This window comes from Salvia miltiorrhiza, chromosome 1, assembly GCF_028751815.1.
Source record: "Salvia miltiorrhiza cultivar Shanhuang (shh) chromosome 1, IMPLAD_Smil_shh, whole genome shotgun sequence".
In the NCBI taxonomy this organism is placed as follows: Eukaryota; Viridiplantae; Streptophyta; class Magnoliopsida; order Lamiales; family Lamiaceae; genus Salvia; species Salvia miltiorrhiza.
The window spans coordinates 11,608,218-11,627,458 of NC_080387.1; the positions used below are offsets into that span (position 1 = coordinate 11,608,218).

Consider the following 19,241-nt stretch of genomic DNA (forward strand, 5'->3'; position numbering starts at 1 on the left):
TCTCTATAGAGTCACCATTCTCCATAATAGAGGCTCTATAGACTTTTAATCCCATCTTTAAAAGTGACTACTTTATTTTCATGATAGCTAGACAAACATTTTTATTATCCAAATTAACGACTTTAACATTTTTTCCCCTTTCTACATTTCTGTGTTATTTGTATATTGCAATCATGTGATATCAACACTCGACAATCATAAGCACAAACATTACTACCATATCCAAAAAAAGAGTGTATTTTCCAGGTATAACGCAGAAGGAAAAAAAATCTCATAATTTATAAAGGAAAAAGAGGAAAACTCTCAATTTAAACCGCAGTAGGTCCCTAGTTAATTAAATAATATTATTTGCACATTCATTCTATCTTAATCCGATTCCTCTCGCTCTGCCGCGGCACAAACTAGATAATTTCGCCATTAAAATAATTGACCAAACGAAAATCCCCATCTATACATACACCAACAATATATATAGAGTCTCTCAAAAAAAAAAAAAAACAATATATATAGAGAAAGGGAGGGATTGTGTGTGTGAGTGTGAAAGGACAAGCTGAAGATATAGCAGAAGGGGTTTTGTTTCATTTTGCAAATAACTGAATGAGAGTTGGAAGAAGACCAAGACGAAGACGAAGCCAAACAACAACTCCAATCGCTGTTGCAATTTTGTCTTCTTCTCCGCTTTTCCCGTTCCTTTTCCTCTCTTGAAAGAGACCTTCTTATGTATATGTATGTATGTATAAATACAGTGGGGATCGTTGGAATCGCAATAAATCCTTCTCAAAACCCCTAATTAAACTCCCTTTTATCTTCTAGAATCCTCTTTCCAACAACAAAACTTTATGAGGAATCGAATTTTCTCAAGCGCCGCTGCTGATTGAGTTAGTAGTAATGTAGAAAATGGCGGTGAAAGCCTTTGTTGCCGTTTGACTTTGATTTAAAGGACAAACTCAATGGGTGAGCTCGGTGTGGGGCATTCGAAAGATTCCGGTTTGGGGCGGAAGTCTTCTGCGCCGCCTGATCCGGCTTCTTTGAGGGAGGAGTGTTTGTCGGCGGCGGAGGAGGCCGCCCAGCAAGTGCTGAATTGCATTCATCCTACACTCGACTCGGAAGAGGAGAGAAGAGACATCATTGATTATATGCAGAGACTCATCAAAAGCCATCTTAATTGTGAGGTGATCATTTTTTCCTTTGTCTCTTTTTCCAGATGAAGTTAATGGGGTTCAAATTCCGGTTTCTTGAGATCTTTTGTGTGCATGATTGATGGCTGAGGGAGGTGGTGCGATTGTGTCGGTTGAGCTTTTCTTTTCGTGGGATATTGTTTAATTATTTATTGTGTGTGAGAAAGCGGTGACAAATTTCTTTCTGAATAAATGAACTGGTGATTTTGTTGTCAGCCATCATCTTATATTTTCGTATGTTGATCCGAGATATGTGGAATTATTTGTTTTCTCGGTAGGAGTTTTTAGGTTACTTATTTTCTTTTACGAATGAGTTTCCTGACAATAACCTCTCAGTTGTTTTCCCAGTACGCATTGGAGATAGTGCTTATATTATCTATGGAGTTCTTATTGCTCCAAAAGGATATTTCTTAGTTTATTTTATTGATTATGTGCTGATTAAAAAGTGTTTATCCGGTCTTCTCATCTCAAAGGTGTTTCCCTATGGGTCTGTGCCACTCAAGACATACTTGCCTGATGGGGATATTGATTTAACTGCTATTAACGGCACTAATGCTGATGAATCCTTGGCCTGTGATGTTCTTTCTCTTCTACGAAAGGAAGAGAAAAATGTGAATGCTGAGTTCAAAGTTAAGGATACACAGTACATTGATGCTGAGGTAATTGTCATTCTAAATTTTTGATGACCTTCTTCATTGTCAGCTGTTAGTTATGACTATTAGAACATACTAATAAATATTTTTTCTTGCTATTATTTTCATTCATGGGAGTACCTATTCCTCTATATTATACACATGACGTTCTCAATGTACATTTTTGTTAGTTTTTTGTTCTACAATATCATGTTCAACATTTGTTAACTTCTTTTCAGAATTTTGCACCCAACTAAGACAGTATTTATAAAACTATCCACATCTTGTGATGTTCTTGGTGATGCACAGTCTTCTGTTTCTGCCATTTTATGGGCTGCTCCATATATATATATATATATATATATATATATATATAGAGAGAGAGAGAGAGAGAGAGAGAGAAAAGATCCAGTGAGAATGGCTAAATGTGGTGAGAAATGTGAATGAATCTGGGACGTCAGATATTCAAATCCTATGTCTGATATTTATTCAAATTAATTGTGTGAAATGAGAATAACGAATAAGCCAATATAATTTGTGTGTTTGTTGTATATTTTGCCCTTGAGTAGTCAAGTTTAGATTGTATCAGTGACTGCTTGTTTTTTGAGAAGTTTCAATTCATACGAACATCTATTAAACTTCTTATTCATTTGGGTACCGTGGGTTGTGCATTAGTGCATCTACATTGCTATTTTTGAGTAAATTGTGTCATCTGTACATGTATCTTTTTATTTTTATTTTATGTTGTTACTTACATAATCATTTAAGTAGGTATAATAACAACTCATATTGTGTCAGATGGGCTGGACAATTTGCATGCTGTATTTGCCCATTTCATTGAAAAAAAGGTTATTCGTATTTGCCCAGTGCATACGAATAACCATTCAAACCCCGAAAGGGGGCAAAAATTTCACCACATTAACTGAATTACGACTATTTGTGCATTACAAGCAGTTTATTCGTAGATTTATATTGGTTATTCGTTATTCTCATTTCTCACTAAAATAGTTATTCTCACTAGAACCCAACTCTCTCTCTCTCTCTATATATATATATATATACACACACACACACACACACACACACATATAACATAAGATTTACTTATTTTGATTATGTTTTGGTGAGTAAAAGAATGTTGGTATGCTGATATGCTGGTCAGAGTGATGGGGTTTTTCTTCTGAAGGATGTCACTTAGCCAAATTTCCAGTGATTTACACTATTTATCAATGATCACTCCATGACATTTTGAACTAATTACGTCTGTGCTTCTTATGGCAGGTTAAACTTGTGAAATGTCTTGTGAGGAACACAGTTATAGATATATCCTTCAATCAGTTGGGCGGGCTTTCTACACTTTGTTTTCTAGAGCAGGTTGCAAACAGACCATCCATTTTTTTACCTTTTACTCCTAGCATGTATAATACACTGTAGTTTTAATGCACACAACATACCATCGAGGTTTATTTCACTCCTTAAACATACTCTCTTGCTTTAATACTATCTGAAGTTGCATTGCATTGTAATAAAAAAAATTCTACAATTTGATTCCCCATGCAGGTTGATCGCCTTGTTGGGAGAAATCATCTCGTCAAGCGCAGTATTATCTTGATCAAGGCATGGTGCTATTATGAGAGTCGTATCCTTGGCGCTCACCATGGTTTAATTTCTACATACGCACTGGAAACACTTGTCCTGTACATATTCCATTTGTACCATGCATCCTTATGTGGACCATTAGCGGTAACGGCTGTGATTATGCAATGTAATCTTCAATTGCAATCAAATGCTTGTGTTGATCTATATCTTTATGATTGTTTTTATGTAGGTTCTTCACAGATTTTTGGAGTACTATAGCAAATTTGATTGGGAGAAATATTGCATCAGCTTGAAAGGACCAGTTTGCAAGTCATCACTGCTTGATATAGTGGGTAAGCAATATGCTTCAATAATATTAAAGTGGTCTAAGTTTCCAAGTATTGCAACCTCTGCCTGATATAGTGGGTAAGCAATATGCTTCAATAATATTAAAGTGGTCTAAGTTTCCAAGTATTGCAACCTCTGCCTGATATAGTGGGTAAGCAATATGCTTCAATTATATTAAAGTGGTCTATGTTTCCAAGTATTGCAACCTTTGTATCTCTTTATGTATCCATGGCACATATTCTGGCTGGTGCATGTTTGGATCACTTTAGTTCCATTTTTGTGAATAATCTATTTGATGTTATTTGCAGTGAAGGTCCCAAAAAATGGATGGACTGATCTGATGATTAGTGAAGAATTTTTGGAGAACTGCGTGGAAATGTTTTCAGTCTCATCGAGGGAACTTGAAGGAAAACCTAAAGCATTTCAGCCAAAACATCTTAATATCATCGACCCACTGAAGGAAAATAATAATCTTGGGCGCAGTGTCCACATAGGTAAGAATAATTATATTGATTGCTCTCTTTCGGGATACAATTTTTGCCACCGGGATTGACTGTTTAATAGGTTCTTACTATAAGTTGGACCTAAAATGGATGAATTGTCTTCTAGGAAATGGAAAACTATGGACATAGTTCTATCATTCTATGTGCTGCCAATGCCTTAGGCTAGCACTAAAAACTTAATCGATCAGCTCTATGTAATTTACAATTTTCAAACTTTTGAACTGGAATCACCAACTCCTCTTCTTAGGGATGTTTATGACAACCATAATCATATACTTTGATATAAAGTTTCCATTCTATTGCATATATGCTTGAGAGTGCGATAATTTACGGTATTCTAACACATTTCTTATGTAATATTATAATGCAACCTTTACATGATATTAATAAAAGCCTTGAAGAAAATAGGAATTTCCATGTTGCGGTAAATGCACTCACTATAACTAGAACAAACTGTTATAATATTATCTCCAGTAACTATTAATATGTTATTTTATTTGTCTTTGTTATCTACTAACATTATAATAAAGTATTTGATATTTATTATATATAGTTATCGTGTAACTTTTATGTAAGCAGTACTATTAAATGTTATATACATATTGATAATTTAATTTATAAAAACATTAAATATTATTGAATACAAAATATAATATTATCATATTATGGTATTTAAACACTTCAAATGCGTTATATGTTTGTTTATGAACATGATATAAGTGTGTGACAATTTGATTTATTGCTTGTAATGAATTTTTAGTATTTAATATACTTTATATGCTACCAACTATGTCAAATATCTATTGATATTTCAATTTTTTTAAATGTTACATATCAATAACTAAAAAGTGATATTATATTATACTAGCGAATCAAATTAAATTTAAACTCCTCAAAAAGTATTATGAACTTGACAAATTTTTATTTTCTTCTTTAACTGCCATTTTAATGTTGTATACTTAAAATTATTGTTTAATAATTATATTACTCTGTAGTAATAGTAATAGTAATTTTAAAGTGGGTGAAACGGGCCATCACACTTATCTACAATCTGGGAGATGGTCTCCATTGCTGTATTTACCCGTGCATTACACTGATGCTAATCTAGTTGATTGTAATGTTTAAAAACTATATATTCTTTTTAATATGATTTCTTTTTGTTGCCCTCTAGGAAATTTCTATCGTATACGGAGTGCTTTCAAGTATGGTGCTCGCAAGCTTGGTCAAATTCTTTCGCTCCCAGTTGATAAGGTTGCTGATGAGATATATAAATTCTTCTCAAATGCTATTGCAAGGCATGGGAATGAAAACAGAAATTTCATTCAAGACTTGGCCTTAAAATTTGGTGATGAAGAGTCCTCGACTGCCTCACTATCATCACCTGTTAAACTGATGTCTGAGGAAAACATGCTTCTAAGATTATCCTTAAATGATAATGATGGTGTTGAGTTCGAATCCAAGAATGAGACGGCATCTGAAGGCTGGTACCCCATGGGAGTCAATTTAGGACACCATAGTGCATTCCAAACTTATGATGTTATTTCGTCTAGCTCAACTCTGAGGGATGACGGCCCATATCGTGCATCATGTTGCAACTACAGCACTTCCCTTTCTTGGAACAATTATCGCGAACCTTTATGCTTTCTTTCCAAATTACCTTCTGTAAATGGAAGCTTATTGGAAACTGGAAACTTTCTAAAATGTAATCTCGTGGATTCGGCTTCTCGGGAGTATGGCTTCAAGTCCTGGTTGGAGGGCAACAAGGAACATGGAGAAATGAATTATAGATATCAATGGTGCATGGACAGCTCACGTGCCGATTGTTCAACCAATTTAGGTTCTTCTGCCACCAAAGCTAACAATGTGGACGATATGTCCCTTGATTATAGGGATGTGGACTTAACTAGCATGGGAGAGTCAGAAGCTATCAATCCGTTGGCTGATCTCACTGGAGATTACGACAGCCACATTAGGAGTCTTCTATATGGTCAGTTATGCCATGGGTTTTCTTTGTCTGCAGGAATGCATCTTCCTTCATCAATACCTTCTTGGGCTAAGAACAAGAAGTCATGGGATATCATTTGTCAATCAATGCCGATGTGGTGGAGTCAAGTCTCCCAAATGACGTTACAGCCCTTCCCAACTGAACAAAGTAACTGCAGGGCTGCTGATTCTGCACCTCCTGCTTATGGCTTTTGTTCTGAACCTCAAAAGGCACGAGGAAGTGGCTCTGACTTGCCACATGTGGTAGTCCTTATTTATGACCTTGTCTCATGCTTTTGATTCCTCAGTTTACTCTGAATGATTTAGTCGTGATCTTACCCTTTACGTCTTGCAGAATGGTTTTCTTGGGGAGAGACATCCACTGGGGATGAGCAGAAAAAAGGTTTCAGGCTGTCTTGATCAGTTTAACAGTCAAGGACAAAGTAATGGCGTGAATATTGATTCTGGTGCGAAAAATAATGAACATAGCGGACATGGACAAAGTAATGGCGTGCACATTGCTTCAGGTGTGAAAAGTAAAGAAAATAGCAGTCGTGAAGACCTGCCTGAAAGGGGTAAATCTCAACATCAAAGGAGGCCAAATGCAAAGTGTCAATCTCCTCATCCAGTTGGAAATGGGGATCAAAAGAATGGTGACTTGAGTGGATCGTGGAGAATTGAATTTGGATCTATCGGGGATCTGGCAGAACGGGTCATTTCAAGCTCTGCTAATCACGAAACACAGGAAAGGTAGTGAAAATGCTTCTTTCGATCCAAGTGTTTCTTGTTCTTGTTATATAATTATGAAGCTCGATATGATTTGGGGTTTCCAGGTCTGCAGGGCAGTCGATCCACCTTAAAAATGAAGCCGAGTTTCCCCCTTTGTGCTAGTAAACCTGTGCGTTGTTTTGTACGGAAGAGGATGGGTTTTGATGCTAACAGACTATAGGCCTTTTAGGTATAAGGTGTTGTAGTTTTCACAATCTCCAGACAATGTATATAACCCCTTTTGGCCTGTTTGTGATTATTAGCTACGACAGATCATATATAGCTCTAGAATAGACATTCCTACCTGCTGTATTCATTCCATTTCCTAGCTATTGATAACTTCACAGTTTTTCAGATTACTAATGTCAATTACCTTAAGTTCATGCTTTGTTGTGGTAGATTAAAAGGGTGTTTGGCTGAGCTTATAAGCTCATTCGAAATGTTTGGCAAAATAAATTCTTAAAGAGTTTATAAGTTGTTAAAATAAGTTATAAGACCTTATAAGTTCCTTAAAAAATAAGTTTCTCTGTTTCAACTTATTCTCATTTTACAAAAATAATTCAATTATGAATTTTTATTTTCACCATATATCATTTTAATTTCATCTCTCTTCTCTCTCTAATAAATATTTTTCTTTTTTAACTAAAAATTTCTCTCTAACTTAAAAGCTCAATTATTCAAACACATTACAACTTATAAATTCTTAAAAACTACATCGTATAAGCTTTGAAACATCTTATAAGATTTAAGAGTTTATAAACTTTTTAAAATAAGCTTAGCCAAATAACCTTTAAGGCATGTAGTCAACCTGAGTTAAATTGAGCGTTCTCAAACTTAATTTATCTTAGATGAACTTTATGTGTATATATATAGGAATGAGATAGTGTAGTACCCAAACCTTAGTTAGTACTCTCTATGTCACACTAAAAGTGGCATGTATTCCATTTTGGTTCGTCCCATTATAAGTGGCATATTTCCATAAATAGAAAAATTTAACCCTTAGAAAAGTGTGGGTCCTACCACATTTAACAAATTTACGCCTCCTTAATTCCCGTGCCGAAAAATTTTGAGTCACTTATAATGGGACGGAGGGAGTATGTAATAACAATTTTAGACCATACATTTTGTCCATTTGGCGCACCAAGAACGTGACAAGTGGCGGATGTAACGACCCGACTTCTCCAAGGTAAATAATAATAATAATAATAATAATAATAATAATAATAATAATAATAATAATAATAATAATAATACTTAATTCAACTGAATAAACTTGACAATTTACCCTTTTAAATGGGTTATTCATAATTTCAAGAGATGAAATGAAAGCATTGAGTGATGTCACTCAATTGATAATATTCAAACTCACAGGATCGCATAAGTTTAGTTTCGTGGCTCTGATCATAATCAACGATAGCCTCATTAATAGAAATGTGAGTTAAGAGTCTAAGCTCAACAAGATAATACTGCACCATATAATAGAAGTTATTAGTTTAGGGGATTGAAAGATAAGATAACAAGCTAGTCATTAGCGGAAGTGAAAGACGAAGCGGATACCGAGCCTCAGCTCAACCTCGTCTGCACCAACCGATCAACCTGAAAACATTTAAAAATGTTTTAGGCTGAGCACTAGTGTACTCAGTGGGTTATGCATTTTATAAATATTTTATGAAAATAACCAAAGCAGTTTATCCAATATCACAATCATAACTCAGAAGGTTTTAAAAATAGAAATACACTTCTAAGCATGACAAAACTTTTCTCATTAAGTGGCGCGCCATGTAACGTTCGATTGTTACTCGCTGCTTATGATCCCGGACCTCTAGCCACCGTCGGATCGCTTTCTTTTCTCCCATTTATCAATCTCGGTACGCACCCGGTCAGATCAATAACCATAATTGTGCTTCGGAACACATCCAAACAAGCACCCTTATAACGCCTCTTAGCTTTGTTAGTGCACGATGGCGATCAACCCATCGAGCCACTAACCTTGTGTACACAATCCTCATTTAACGTGTTAGGCCAAATGAGATCTCGATCGATGCTTATGCGAGCATTAAACAATATAGAACGCACATAAAAACATTTATATTGGATAAACAATTAACTTTCATGAAATATCAGAGCTTATATAACTCAAGATACATTTGTAAAATAAAGCCCACCTCAAAATTGGAGATTAGATACTTGGCTCGCTTGAAGCTTCACTGCCTTTGGTTACTCGCACCTACAAGAAATCTATTCTTAAATAGGTCTCGATGTATCGTTTTAAGCTCTAAAGAATAGGGAAATTCTAACTATTGATACACTTTGCCCGAATGATAAAATAAAAGTTCAATAATCCTTTTGAGTGAATCCATAAACTTTAATACTCCCTCCGTCCCTAAAATAAATTCCTCTTTTTCTATTTTGGGACGTCCCCCAAATAACTTCCTCTTTCTTTCTTTCCATTTTTGGACACCTACCCCACCACTAATAATACTTTATTTATTCTTACTTTTCACTTTTCACAACTCTCAATACTAATTATAACACTTTTCACAACTTCCAATAATAATTATATCACTTTTTCTCTACTATCAATACACTTTACAACTTTTCATTAAAACCCGTGCCGTCCCTAAAGAGGAAGCCATTTCAGGGACGGAGGGAGTACATAATTAGTAGTCCCTCCGTCCCAATAATCTTGTCCCACTTTTCTTTTTGGTTTGTCCCAATAATCTTGTCTCATTTCCTTTTTAGGTAAATTTTAAGGGCTAATTAACTTTTGCTTAAACATGATTTTAATTGAACTCCCCCCTCTAAAATCACGTCTACCCATGTACGGCTCTCTCTCTACCACCTCCCCCTTCTTCCTCTCTAATCTGCTCTACCATTTTCCCTCTGTAAATCTACCGGTGCCGCCGCTCCCTTCCCCTTTGTTCCGCCGGCGCCGCCTCCCACCTTCCCCATCTGTAAATCCGCTGCCCTCTTCCCTCTCTGTAACTCAACAGTCACCGCCGCTCCCTTCCCCTCTGTTTCGCTGGCGCTGCTTCCCTCTTCCCCCTCTGTAAATTCACTCCCCTCTGTTCCACCGCCGCCGTCGCTGTCTCCCCCCTTCCCCCTCTGTAAATCCGTCGAGCATAGATCTAAGCCCTAAACTCCCCCTTCTCTTGCCTCTCTCTCTTCTCCACCCTCCATACTCGCGTCGCCCTCCCATCTCCCCCGCCCTCTCACCTCTGCCCCCTGACACCACTTTCCTCCCTCCCCCCCTTTCACTCCTCTGAACCAGCCGCCATCAGCTTCCCTTCGACGAAGCAGCAGCGACGGGCTGCCGTCTCCAAATGCCCTAAATCCCCAAATCCATATGCCACCCCTTCGATTTCGGCTGCTGCCGCAATGCCTTCTCCCGGTTAGTGAAGACGATGGAAAATTTGTTGGAAGAAATTTAGCTTTTATGTTTTAGATATTTGTTGAAGAAATTTGATTTTTCTGTTCTTGGCTTTTCCAGATTTTGTTCTTGGTTAATGAAGATGATGAAAAATTTGTTCTTGGTTTTGTGTTCTTGGTTAGCAAAGACGAAAATTTGTTCTTGGTAGGGTTGTAATCGAATCGAATCGAAGCGAATATCACCATATTCGATTCGTATTCGTGAAATGATACTAATATTCGATTCGATTTCGAATATTAAATTCGGTTCGATATTCGATTCGTTGCTATTTTCAAATTATTCGATTCGATTCGAGTATTCGATTCGTCTTATAAAAGTACCTTAATTTTTTTTCGAATATTCGATTCGAGTATTTGACTTCTATTCTATACTATTCGATTCGAAAATATTCGATTCAAAATTCTGAAGGAATAAAAATGATAAATAATATAGGTATATATTGAATATATTTACCTAATAAACACACAACAATAAAGGGACAATAATAAATGGTCAAGTGATAATTCCACTACAGGAATCCTCAATATAAGCCACAAATTCAAAAGTTTGTAAAATAAACAATATCCATCTAGAACATACATTACGAAAAGTTTCAAATTCATCAAAATAACATGATACTAGAACAAATGTCAAGCACCCAATCTTCCTCCAAGCTTGTAACTTAAGTGGTGTTCAACATGACATAAAAAGGTTCTCCTTCCTCCTAACAAGATGAAGAAAATAAATATTAGAGCTCCACCAAGAGACAATATCTTCATAATAGATATAAGCATTAACTCCACCAAGAGACAAAATTCGCAAAATTGGCGAAACTGGAAAGTGACAGAATATGCTCATATATTTCTAACAAAATATGCTCACAAATTAGGTGGCAAGTGACATAAAATTGGCCAAACTTAAGACCAACACAGATTCAAACTTAAGTGACAGAGGCGTGTGATTCTAGCATGCTCACAGATTCAATATGTTCACAGTTTTCCTCCTGCTTCGTTAGCCAACACACAAAATATGCTGACAGTAGATATGCTCACATTCAAGTAGATAACAATCAAGCACAAAATATGCTCACAGTAGATATGCTCACATTAAATGATAAATAAAGTTACACATATTTCAACACATAAAGCAGAATGCGTAGTGTTTTGTAAGCAAAACTAGAGAATTATATTGCATATAGTAGCAATTATTATTTGTTAATCAAGCATCTGCATCACCAATCACCATACAGTAATGTAATGGCTAGAATAATTTCCTAACATAGAAATAGAATTAAGAAGCTCAGAAATACAATATTATATTGATATGTTAATGAATTCAAAATAAATCTGCTACAATCTCCAAAAAACAGAGATGATGATAACAATAGTCCTTAAATGTTCACATTCTCAAACAATAGATGAGGCGTGTGTGTGTGCTGTCGAATGGCGGCGGGTGACGAGCCTAGCAGACGGAGAGGCTGACGTCGCGGCGGGGTGCTGGCGACTGGCGACGGGCGACGAGCCTAGCAGACGGAGACGGCAGCAGCAGACAGAGACGGCGACGCCGAGGCGGGGTGCTGGCGACTGGACGGGCGATGAGCGAGGCAGCCGGCGCGGCAATGCGGCGTGAGTGGAGAAGAGAAGAGGAAGAAGTGCGTGGGGAAGAAGAGGGCAGACCGCTGGATTTTTTTTTTTGGAAATTGAAAATGGAGGCGCGCTGGTTTGAAATGAATTAGGGTTAGAATTGTTTTTTTTTTACTACTCTATGTGCACGAAGACTAAGAAAGCTAAAAAAGATAATGTGGATGAAATATAAGGGTAGTTGACTAAAGTGATAAAGACAATTGACTAAAGTGATAAAGGTATTATGAGTGGGTCCACTAGTGATAAAGTGTAGTAAATATAGAATACAAAAATGATAAAGGTGTTTTAAGGTGGGTCCATTAGTGACAAAGGGTAGTAAATATAGGAAAAGAAGAAGAGTAAAAGGATACAAAAAGCATAATAGGGCATTAAATTGTTGACAGATTTTTAAAGGCAAGTAGAGCATTAAATTGTGGACGGAGAGAGTATTTTTTTAAAAGAGGGTTAAAAAAAAGAGTGGATTTTGAAAATACCCACTTTCCTTTAGTAAAATTAAAAATTAGCCACTGAAATAAAAACTTTAAAAAATACCCACATTTACCATTTTACCCTTACATATTTACAAATACCCACTGTTCACTGGTTGTGAATTCAACTCGAATTCACAACTGAATTCAAGTATTGGTTGTGAATAACAAGTGTTGGTTGTGAATTCGTGTGAATTCACGACCAACACTATTTCAAGTTGTGAATTCTCAACCGATAAAACTTGAATTCACAACCAACACTATTTCAAGTTGTGAATTCACAACCAATAAAACTTGAATTCACAATCAACACTATTTCAATTGTGAATTCACAACCAACGCCGATAATTCAGTTGTGAATTCAAGAATATTTGTACAAAATTGCGCGATTTTCATTAAATTTTTCGTTACTTATATTTTTTTTCGATTAAATTCAAATTGAATTCAACTTTTCCTTAAATTTCTCTTCTAAATGGCATACTTTGTTAAAGTAACTAGTGTATTACCCGTCGAAATTCGACGGGTACATATTTTCTTGTAATTTATATATTTTATGTTATTCTTATGATAATTATATAAAATAATTTTTTTGTAAATTATTTATATAATTAATTAAATTAAATTAGTAATACATTTTAAATTATATTAATCTCAACAACTTTTAGTAATTAAATTATTAATTTTGTTGAGATCATAAAAATACCCATCAGTTTTCATATGAAATTTTATAAAAAGTTGACTCGTAAGAAAAAAAAAAAAAGAGTAGAAATACATATAAATTTGACATAGGTATGATGGAGGATTGATTTGTTGCATTTGTTGTTACAAGATTTATTAATTTTGTTCAATTTTTTTTTTATTTTGCCTTTTGACCATAATTTTATATGGAGTTTGAAAAATCATAATTGAATTGTGAGTATCATATAATTCCGAACTTCTAAAAGCATAACTAATTATGAAAATAATCTCGCCTGATATTTAAAAGACCATAACTGATTTATCGAACATCGTATCATTTGGAGTTTTAAGACCAACCAAGTTGTGGGCATCATCTCGTCGCAGATTTGACAGATCACCTCTAACTTCTGAGCATAATCTTGTCTGAAACTTGAAAGAGAATCATCTCGTCTAAAACTTGAAAGAGCATCATCTCGTCTGGAGTTTTGAGCATCATCTCATCTAGAGTTTGAGAGAGCATCATCAAATATGAAATTATATTCAACCATGACTCCAATTGTCAACTATCTAACAAACATAACTCTAACAATTTAGATATTTTATTTATGTATGTAATTTTATTAGTTCAAACTCTAGAGAGAAAGTAAAGAGAAGAGCTCTTAAAGCAGTAAAAGAGAGAGCGTGTGCTTTATTTCATCATCGTAGGTATTTATAGGCATTACAGTCGGGGTAAAGTAGTAAATTCATTTGGTCATCTATTCTGCATGCTCGCCATTAAACTAATTAAGGCTATTATTAGATTATAACTTGTCAGGTCGTTGTCCCCTAATTATAGAGCTGGATTCTGTCCTCATCATCCCGCTCTGTCTAGTAGCTCTGTATTTCCTTCCTTGGGGCAGACTTCTACTCTTTGGCTTCGCTCTGCTAAGTAGCTCCGCCTTCTGGCGAATTGTCTCTGGCGTATGGCTCCACGCTCTGGCTCCAATAGCTTAGCTCTGACTCTGGATCTGGCGATTTGGCTCTGGCTCTGACTCTAACGACTTAGCTCTGACTCTGGATCTAGCGACTTGGCTTTGGCTCTAACTTTAATGACTTAGCTCTGGCAGCTCTGCTCTGGCAACTTGGCTCTGGCCCTCTGCTCTGGTTAGCTCTGGCTCTGGCAGCTCTGCTCTGGAAGCTCTGCTCTGGAAGCTCTGCTCTGGAAGCTTTGCTCTGGCATCTCTGCTTTGGTTAGCTCTGGCTCTGGCATCTCTGCTCTGGCAACTTGACTCTGGCCCTCTGCTCTGGTTAGCTCTGTCTCTGGAAGCTCTGCTCTGGCAGCTCTGTTCTGGAAGCTTTGCTCTGCCAACTCTGCTCTGGACTTTTTCCTCTGCCTATTTCTCACAGCTTCTTTGCTCTCTGCTGCTCATCTTTGGTATTCCAAGCAAAGCCACGTGTCCTGATCTTAGGACCTTGCATATTTCACCCCTCATCAGAGTTGATAAATCATATTGCTTCCATGCAACAATCACAACACACTTGATAGCAGATGCCAAAATTCTTTCCAAAATTCGTTCTTTCTAAAATAATAATCATTCTATATTTAAAATAGTGAAACACGTTATTAAATTAGGAAACTAATTTAATACTTACCATAGGTGTGTAGGAAGAATCAAGGCAGATCAGGAAATGGAGGTATCAAAACAGAGAAGTCGTCGGTGGGGTGGGGGTCGACGGTGACTCAACCTAGAACACCTCTAGTTTGACTTGCAATAGAACAAGGACATCCTAGTGATGGTAAGTTGACCCAGTGTCATCTCTCAAGGAAAGTCTTTAAGGGCTTTTAGTAGTATCGCAGGAAAAACAATAAAGAAAGCAGTAAAGAGATTGATTATTAAACTAAAACTTAGAATTAAAAACTTAAGTAAAAACCGAATTGTAAAACTAAGCTAGGCGAATTGAACTATTAAACCCTAGACAAGATTTTAAAGAACTTAAATTAAACCTACTTATGAAAGTAAATACTTGTAAAAGTAAAGACTTCTAATCTAGGCATAAACTAAAGTGCATAATTTAAATTGCATAATTAAGAAGAAAGCATAAACATGAATGAAAAACGTAAACATGATTAAACAGAAATAAATTAAATTAAATACGAAATACCGTAAAATCCTTGAACGTGTAATCGTGTCACGCAATCACAATCCAAGAAACTAAACTAAAAACGAAATTGAAATCTAACTTAGAACAATAAAAACTTGAAACTATGAAAGTAAGTAAATTCCTAAGCTTCGGATGCCAACAGATTGCAAAGATGGCGTCTAAAACTAGGGCAAGGGATTGATTATTACAATGAAAAGTATGGCCCTATTTATAGACTTCAATTCCCTATGGATCACCATGGAAGTTGCCATGCAAAGAAGAATTCTAAAGGCAATAGAATCGTGCAAAATAAGGCAACTTCCAGCTGCAATGCGCGCTCTGGGAACACTCCTACTCTGGTGGAATTCGGGGCTCTCGCCAGCGAAATGGCTTCCGCTCTGGCATTCGCCAGAGGAATGGGTCTCCAGCGGAATCGCTTCCTTTCTGGCATTCGCCAGAGGAACGGTGAGTTCTCTGCTATCGAGCGCTGGACTTTACTTCTCTGATGCTGGCGCTTCTCGGCAGAGGAATAGGTGATTCTTCTACTCTGGCTTCTCGATTCCTCTGACTTTTGACTCCTCTGGATAGAGACTTCTCTGACTAGTGACTCCTCTGGCTGGTGACTCCTCTGGCTGGTGACTCCTCTGGCATTTCGATTCCTCTGGCCTGACTTCTCTGGCCTGACTTCCGCGCGGGGTTTTAGCTCTGGCGCGGCCTTCTCGGTTCTGGCACGGGGGCTTTGCCTCTCTTCCATGCTAGAGTGTGCACAAACACACGATTCTTAGCCCAAATTCTCCAAGATTTGCACTCTTCATCTCGAAATCCTAAATCTTCTGCAAAGCATAAAATAGACCATAAAACGCACCAATTTCCAGAAGATTTAACTTAAAATAAGCACATGCAAACCCCTAAAATTAGAACAATTAGGCATAAATCAACCCCCCCACACTTAGCCTTTTGCTTGTCCTCAAGCAAAATCCGTATGAATCCTAGGAAGAGATTGATTTCAACAATGCTAATTTCCATCCAAACATTCTCAAAGTCAATTCAAAATTTTACAATCAACACATATCTCTCGATCATGCAAGTAACTCAAAGTTTAAGAAACAACAAAAGAGTAATGTAAGTAATTCGATCAGACCCAATTCTCCGCTAGAAGTGAATTCCCTAATGTGATCGCCTTTATAATCAATATCACCATTTTTCACAATTTGTGTGCTTAAGATTTTCGACAGTTGAGCCATAATTCATGAAATAAAAATCATTTGGATGTAATCCAAAGTCTTTTCACGTGGTTTCCCATGCTCATAGTTAGACTAGAGGAGCAGAGACTCAGAGCTATCACATTTCAGAACAGGCCAGATGTTTCAGAGCTGGCAATTTTAAAATTGGCAATTCGTCCAACATTTTTCACATTTCACAGATAAGATACGATCGTAGGCAATCACAATGACAACACTCCTTCTAGCATCTACCGGACAAATCACGTTTTACTAACTTACAATCGTGTTGTAACAAAACTCTTAATTCTTTGCACAATCAAGAAACATATATCAAGAGTAAAACAAGAATAACCACCATTCATTCACAAACCCGAAATTCGCATCGAAAACCATCTACTCTTCCACAAATTCATAAAAATTAGCAAGATTCGAGACCAAAAACTAAGCATAGAAAGACTAATCTCGCCCAATTGAAAATATATGCACAATAAAACACCCCCCCCACACTTAAAGCATGCTATGTCCTCAGGGCACAAAAGAAATAAGAAGAGTTAAGAAAACGTCCCTGATTATTGGCATTGAGAAACTGAAGCATCGTGAGAGGCGGTTAAGAAGGGGCTTTGCGGTCTGTGGCAGAGTTAGAACTGCAGCGAGCGCGGAAAAGTACAGCGCGGAGAAGTGCAGCGCTGAAAATAATATATGCTCACCAAGCATCATAGTATCCGCAAAGCATCCAAAACTTAGGAGAGACACGAAACACACAACTAAAAACAAAGAAAAACAGAAAGTAAAAACAAACCAACGGTGGGTTGCCTCCCACCAAGCGCTAGAGTTAAAGTCTCCAGCCCGACTTCAGTTTGATCTTTAGTGAGGATCGTGCAGAGTGTGAGACTCCACCACCATCGGAATACTCCGCCCATAGTAGGATTTCATGCGATGTCTGTCTCCTCTGAAATTCTCCTTAGAATGGGCTGCGCCAGGGTCAAACACGTCCTTTGGCAACACGCCTTCTTTATTCAGGGACAACGCTACCGATCTGAACCTCGGCTTTTCCTTTTTCTCTTCTAAGAACATGTATTTGAGATTGGCTGGGAGTTCCTTCAGTTCCAGCGCTGGCCTCGTGGTTCTCATCTGTTCATCAATGGGCAGCTCCGTATGGCAGTGCAGCACTGAGCTCGGCAGAGCTGGACTAGACATGGCTGAGCTTGGCATAACTGGCTGGGCAGAGCGGGGCAGCACAGAGCTCGGCATAGCTGAGCTGAAGGGTGCAGCGCTGGGCAGTGGAGAGCTGAAGGTTGCAGAGCTGAAGGGGGCAGCGCTGGGCAGTGGAGAGCTGAACTCTTTAGCTTCCCGAGCTAGCTCTTCCATGTCTGTCGATCCAGCACAGACTTCCACACACTCCTGCTCCTGTAAAAATACCTTCTCAACCAAGCCATCAATAGGATCTATAAAGGAGCATTCGTTGATAAAATTTGCAGAAGGCATAGCACGACTATCATGCACAGAGAAAGACACTGACTCCCCTAACACAGTCATTTTAATATTTCCATCCTTAACATCAATTAAGGTGTTAGTGGTTGCCATAAACGGTCTTCCTAACAGTAGTGTGTGCTCTACACCATTTTCATGCACCTCCCCAATGTCGAGAACCACAAAATCTACGGGAATAATCAAGCCCCCAACATTCACTAAAACATCCTCTATGATCCCACAGGGGTATCTAACGGACCTATCGGCGAGTTGTAGACACATGCGGGTGGGTTTCAAATCACCTAACTCTAATTGTTTGAAAATAGAGTAAGGCATAAGGTTAATTCCAGCACCCAAATCTAACATTCCCGTAGCTTCCTTACCATTTCCTAAAGCAATTTTAATCACGAAGCTACCTGGGTCGCGTTGCTTTGGTGGCAGAGGCTGCTGTATGATCGAGTTCGCAATTTCTAAGACCAGAACCTTCTCATTGTCCTCGAACTTCCGCTTGTTGGAGACTAACTCCTTAAAAAACTTCACATACGCTGGGACTTTTCTGATCACATCCAGGAGGGGCAGATTCACGTTCACCTTGGCAAGCATGTTGTAGAAGTCGGCGAACTGTTTATCCATCTTTTCATTCCGCAATCTGCCCGGAAAAGGAATTGGTGGCCGATAAGGTGTAGTGGATTTGTGTAGTTTGGCCTCTTTTCCTTCCTCCATCACTCCGTCTTTTGGCTGATCTTCCTTCTCTCCTTCATTTTTCTTCTGCTCTGGTCCTTTTTCTTCATAAGGGCTCGTCAGAGTGGAACTTGGCAGAATTGAACCTTGTGCGGTGGAACTCTGCAGAACTGACTTCTCCAGAGGTAACTTCGGCATCTCTGGACTCGGCAGAGCTGGCTTCGCCAGAGGTGCCTTCGGCATCTCTGGAATCGGCAGGACTGGCTTCGCCAGAGGTGATTTCGGAAGCTCTGACTTTGGCATGGCTAAACTCGTCAGAGCTGGTGATCGTGACAGAGTGAACGGCTTTGTTAGAACTGGCGGTCGGATCAGCTCTGGCCTGCGAGTCGGCTCTGGTACCTCCACTTGATTGTCTACCAATTTACCACTACGGAGAACAGTGATAGCTTGAGCCTGATGAGTTTGCAAGGGTTGACCATGGAATTTTCCGGGCTGCTGTTGCTGCTGCAATTGGTTCAAGGTGCCCGACAGTTGCCCTACGGTGGTCTCAAGTCTTTTT

At 37.9% G+C, this 19,241-nt stretch overlaps 2 protein-coding genes and 1 long non-coding RNA gene across 5 annotated transcripts; 1 reads left to right on the forward strand and 2 right to left on the reverse strand.

The window, feature by feature from the left end:
* Positions 1–341: 341 nt before the first annotated feature.
* LOC131006597 (uncharacterized) lies at positions 342–7,373 on the forward strand. Of its 3 annotated transcripts, XM_057933755.1 has the most exons (10): positions 369–726; positions 814–1,172; positions 1,652–1,837; positions 3,092–3,184; positions 3,371–3,553; positions 3,639–3,741; positions 4,045–4,230; positions 5,411–6,486; positions 6,578–6,972; positions 7,056–7,373. In XM_057933755.1, the coding sequence occupies exons 2-10, from the start codon at positions 951–953 to the stop codon at positions 7,111–7,113; spliced, it is 2,502 nt and encodes an 833-aa protein (XP_057789738.1). In that variant the 5' UTR covers positions 369–726; positions 814–950; the 3' UTR covers positions 7,114–7,373. The 3 variants fall into 3 exon arrangements, with proteins under 3 accessions (XP_057789737.1, XP_057789738.1, XP_057789739.1); XM_057933754.1 differs by having other exon boundaries at positions 342–1,172; XM_057933756.1 differs by having other exon boundaries at positions 379–1,172; positions 5,411–6,483.
* A 3,573-nt stretch (positions 7,374–10,946) lies between these two features.
* LOC131006602 (uncharacterized) lies at positions 10,947–12,112 on the reverse strand. Its single transcript, XR_009095626.1, has 2 exons — positions 11,802–12,112; positions 10,947–11,123 (listed from the first exon to the last, which is right to left on the reverse strand). It is a non-coding gene; the product is annotated as an uncharacterized LOC131006602 (long non-coding RNA).
* A 5,283-nt stretch (positions 12,113–17,395) lies between these two features.
* On the reverse strand, positions 17,396–18,604 carry LOC131020081 (uncharacterized). Its single transcript, XM_057948772.1, has one exon. The coding sequence runs from the start codon at positions 18,602–18,604 to the stop codon at positions 17,396–17,398; it is 1,209 nt and encodes a 402-aa protein (XP_057804755.1).
* Between the last annotated feature and the right edge of the window lie 637 nt (positions 18,605–19,241).

Bases quoted from the DNA above. Each gene is read 5' to 3' on its own strand.
- LOC131006597 (XM_057933754.1), top strand. From the start codon at position 951: ATGGGTGAGCTCGGTGTGGGGCATTCGAAAGATTCCGGTTTGGGGCGG. The intron at 3,742-4,044 runs GTAAGCAATATG...TGTTATTTGCAG, and splicing joins ATCACTGCTTGATATAGTGG to TGAAGGTCCCAAAAAATGGA. The intron at 6,973-7,055 runs GTAGTGAAAATG...TGGGGTTTCCAG, and splicing joins AATCACGAAACACAGGAAAG to GTCTGCAGGGCAGTCGATCC.
- LOC131020081 (XM_057948772.1), bottom strand. From the start codon at position 18,604: ATGCTTGCCAAGGTGAACGTGAATCTGCCCCTCCTGGATGTGATCAGA.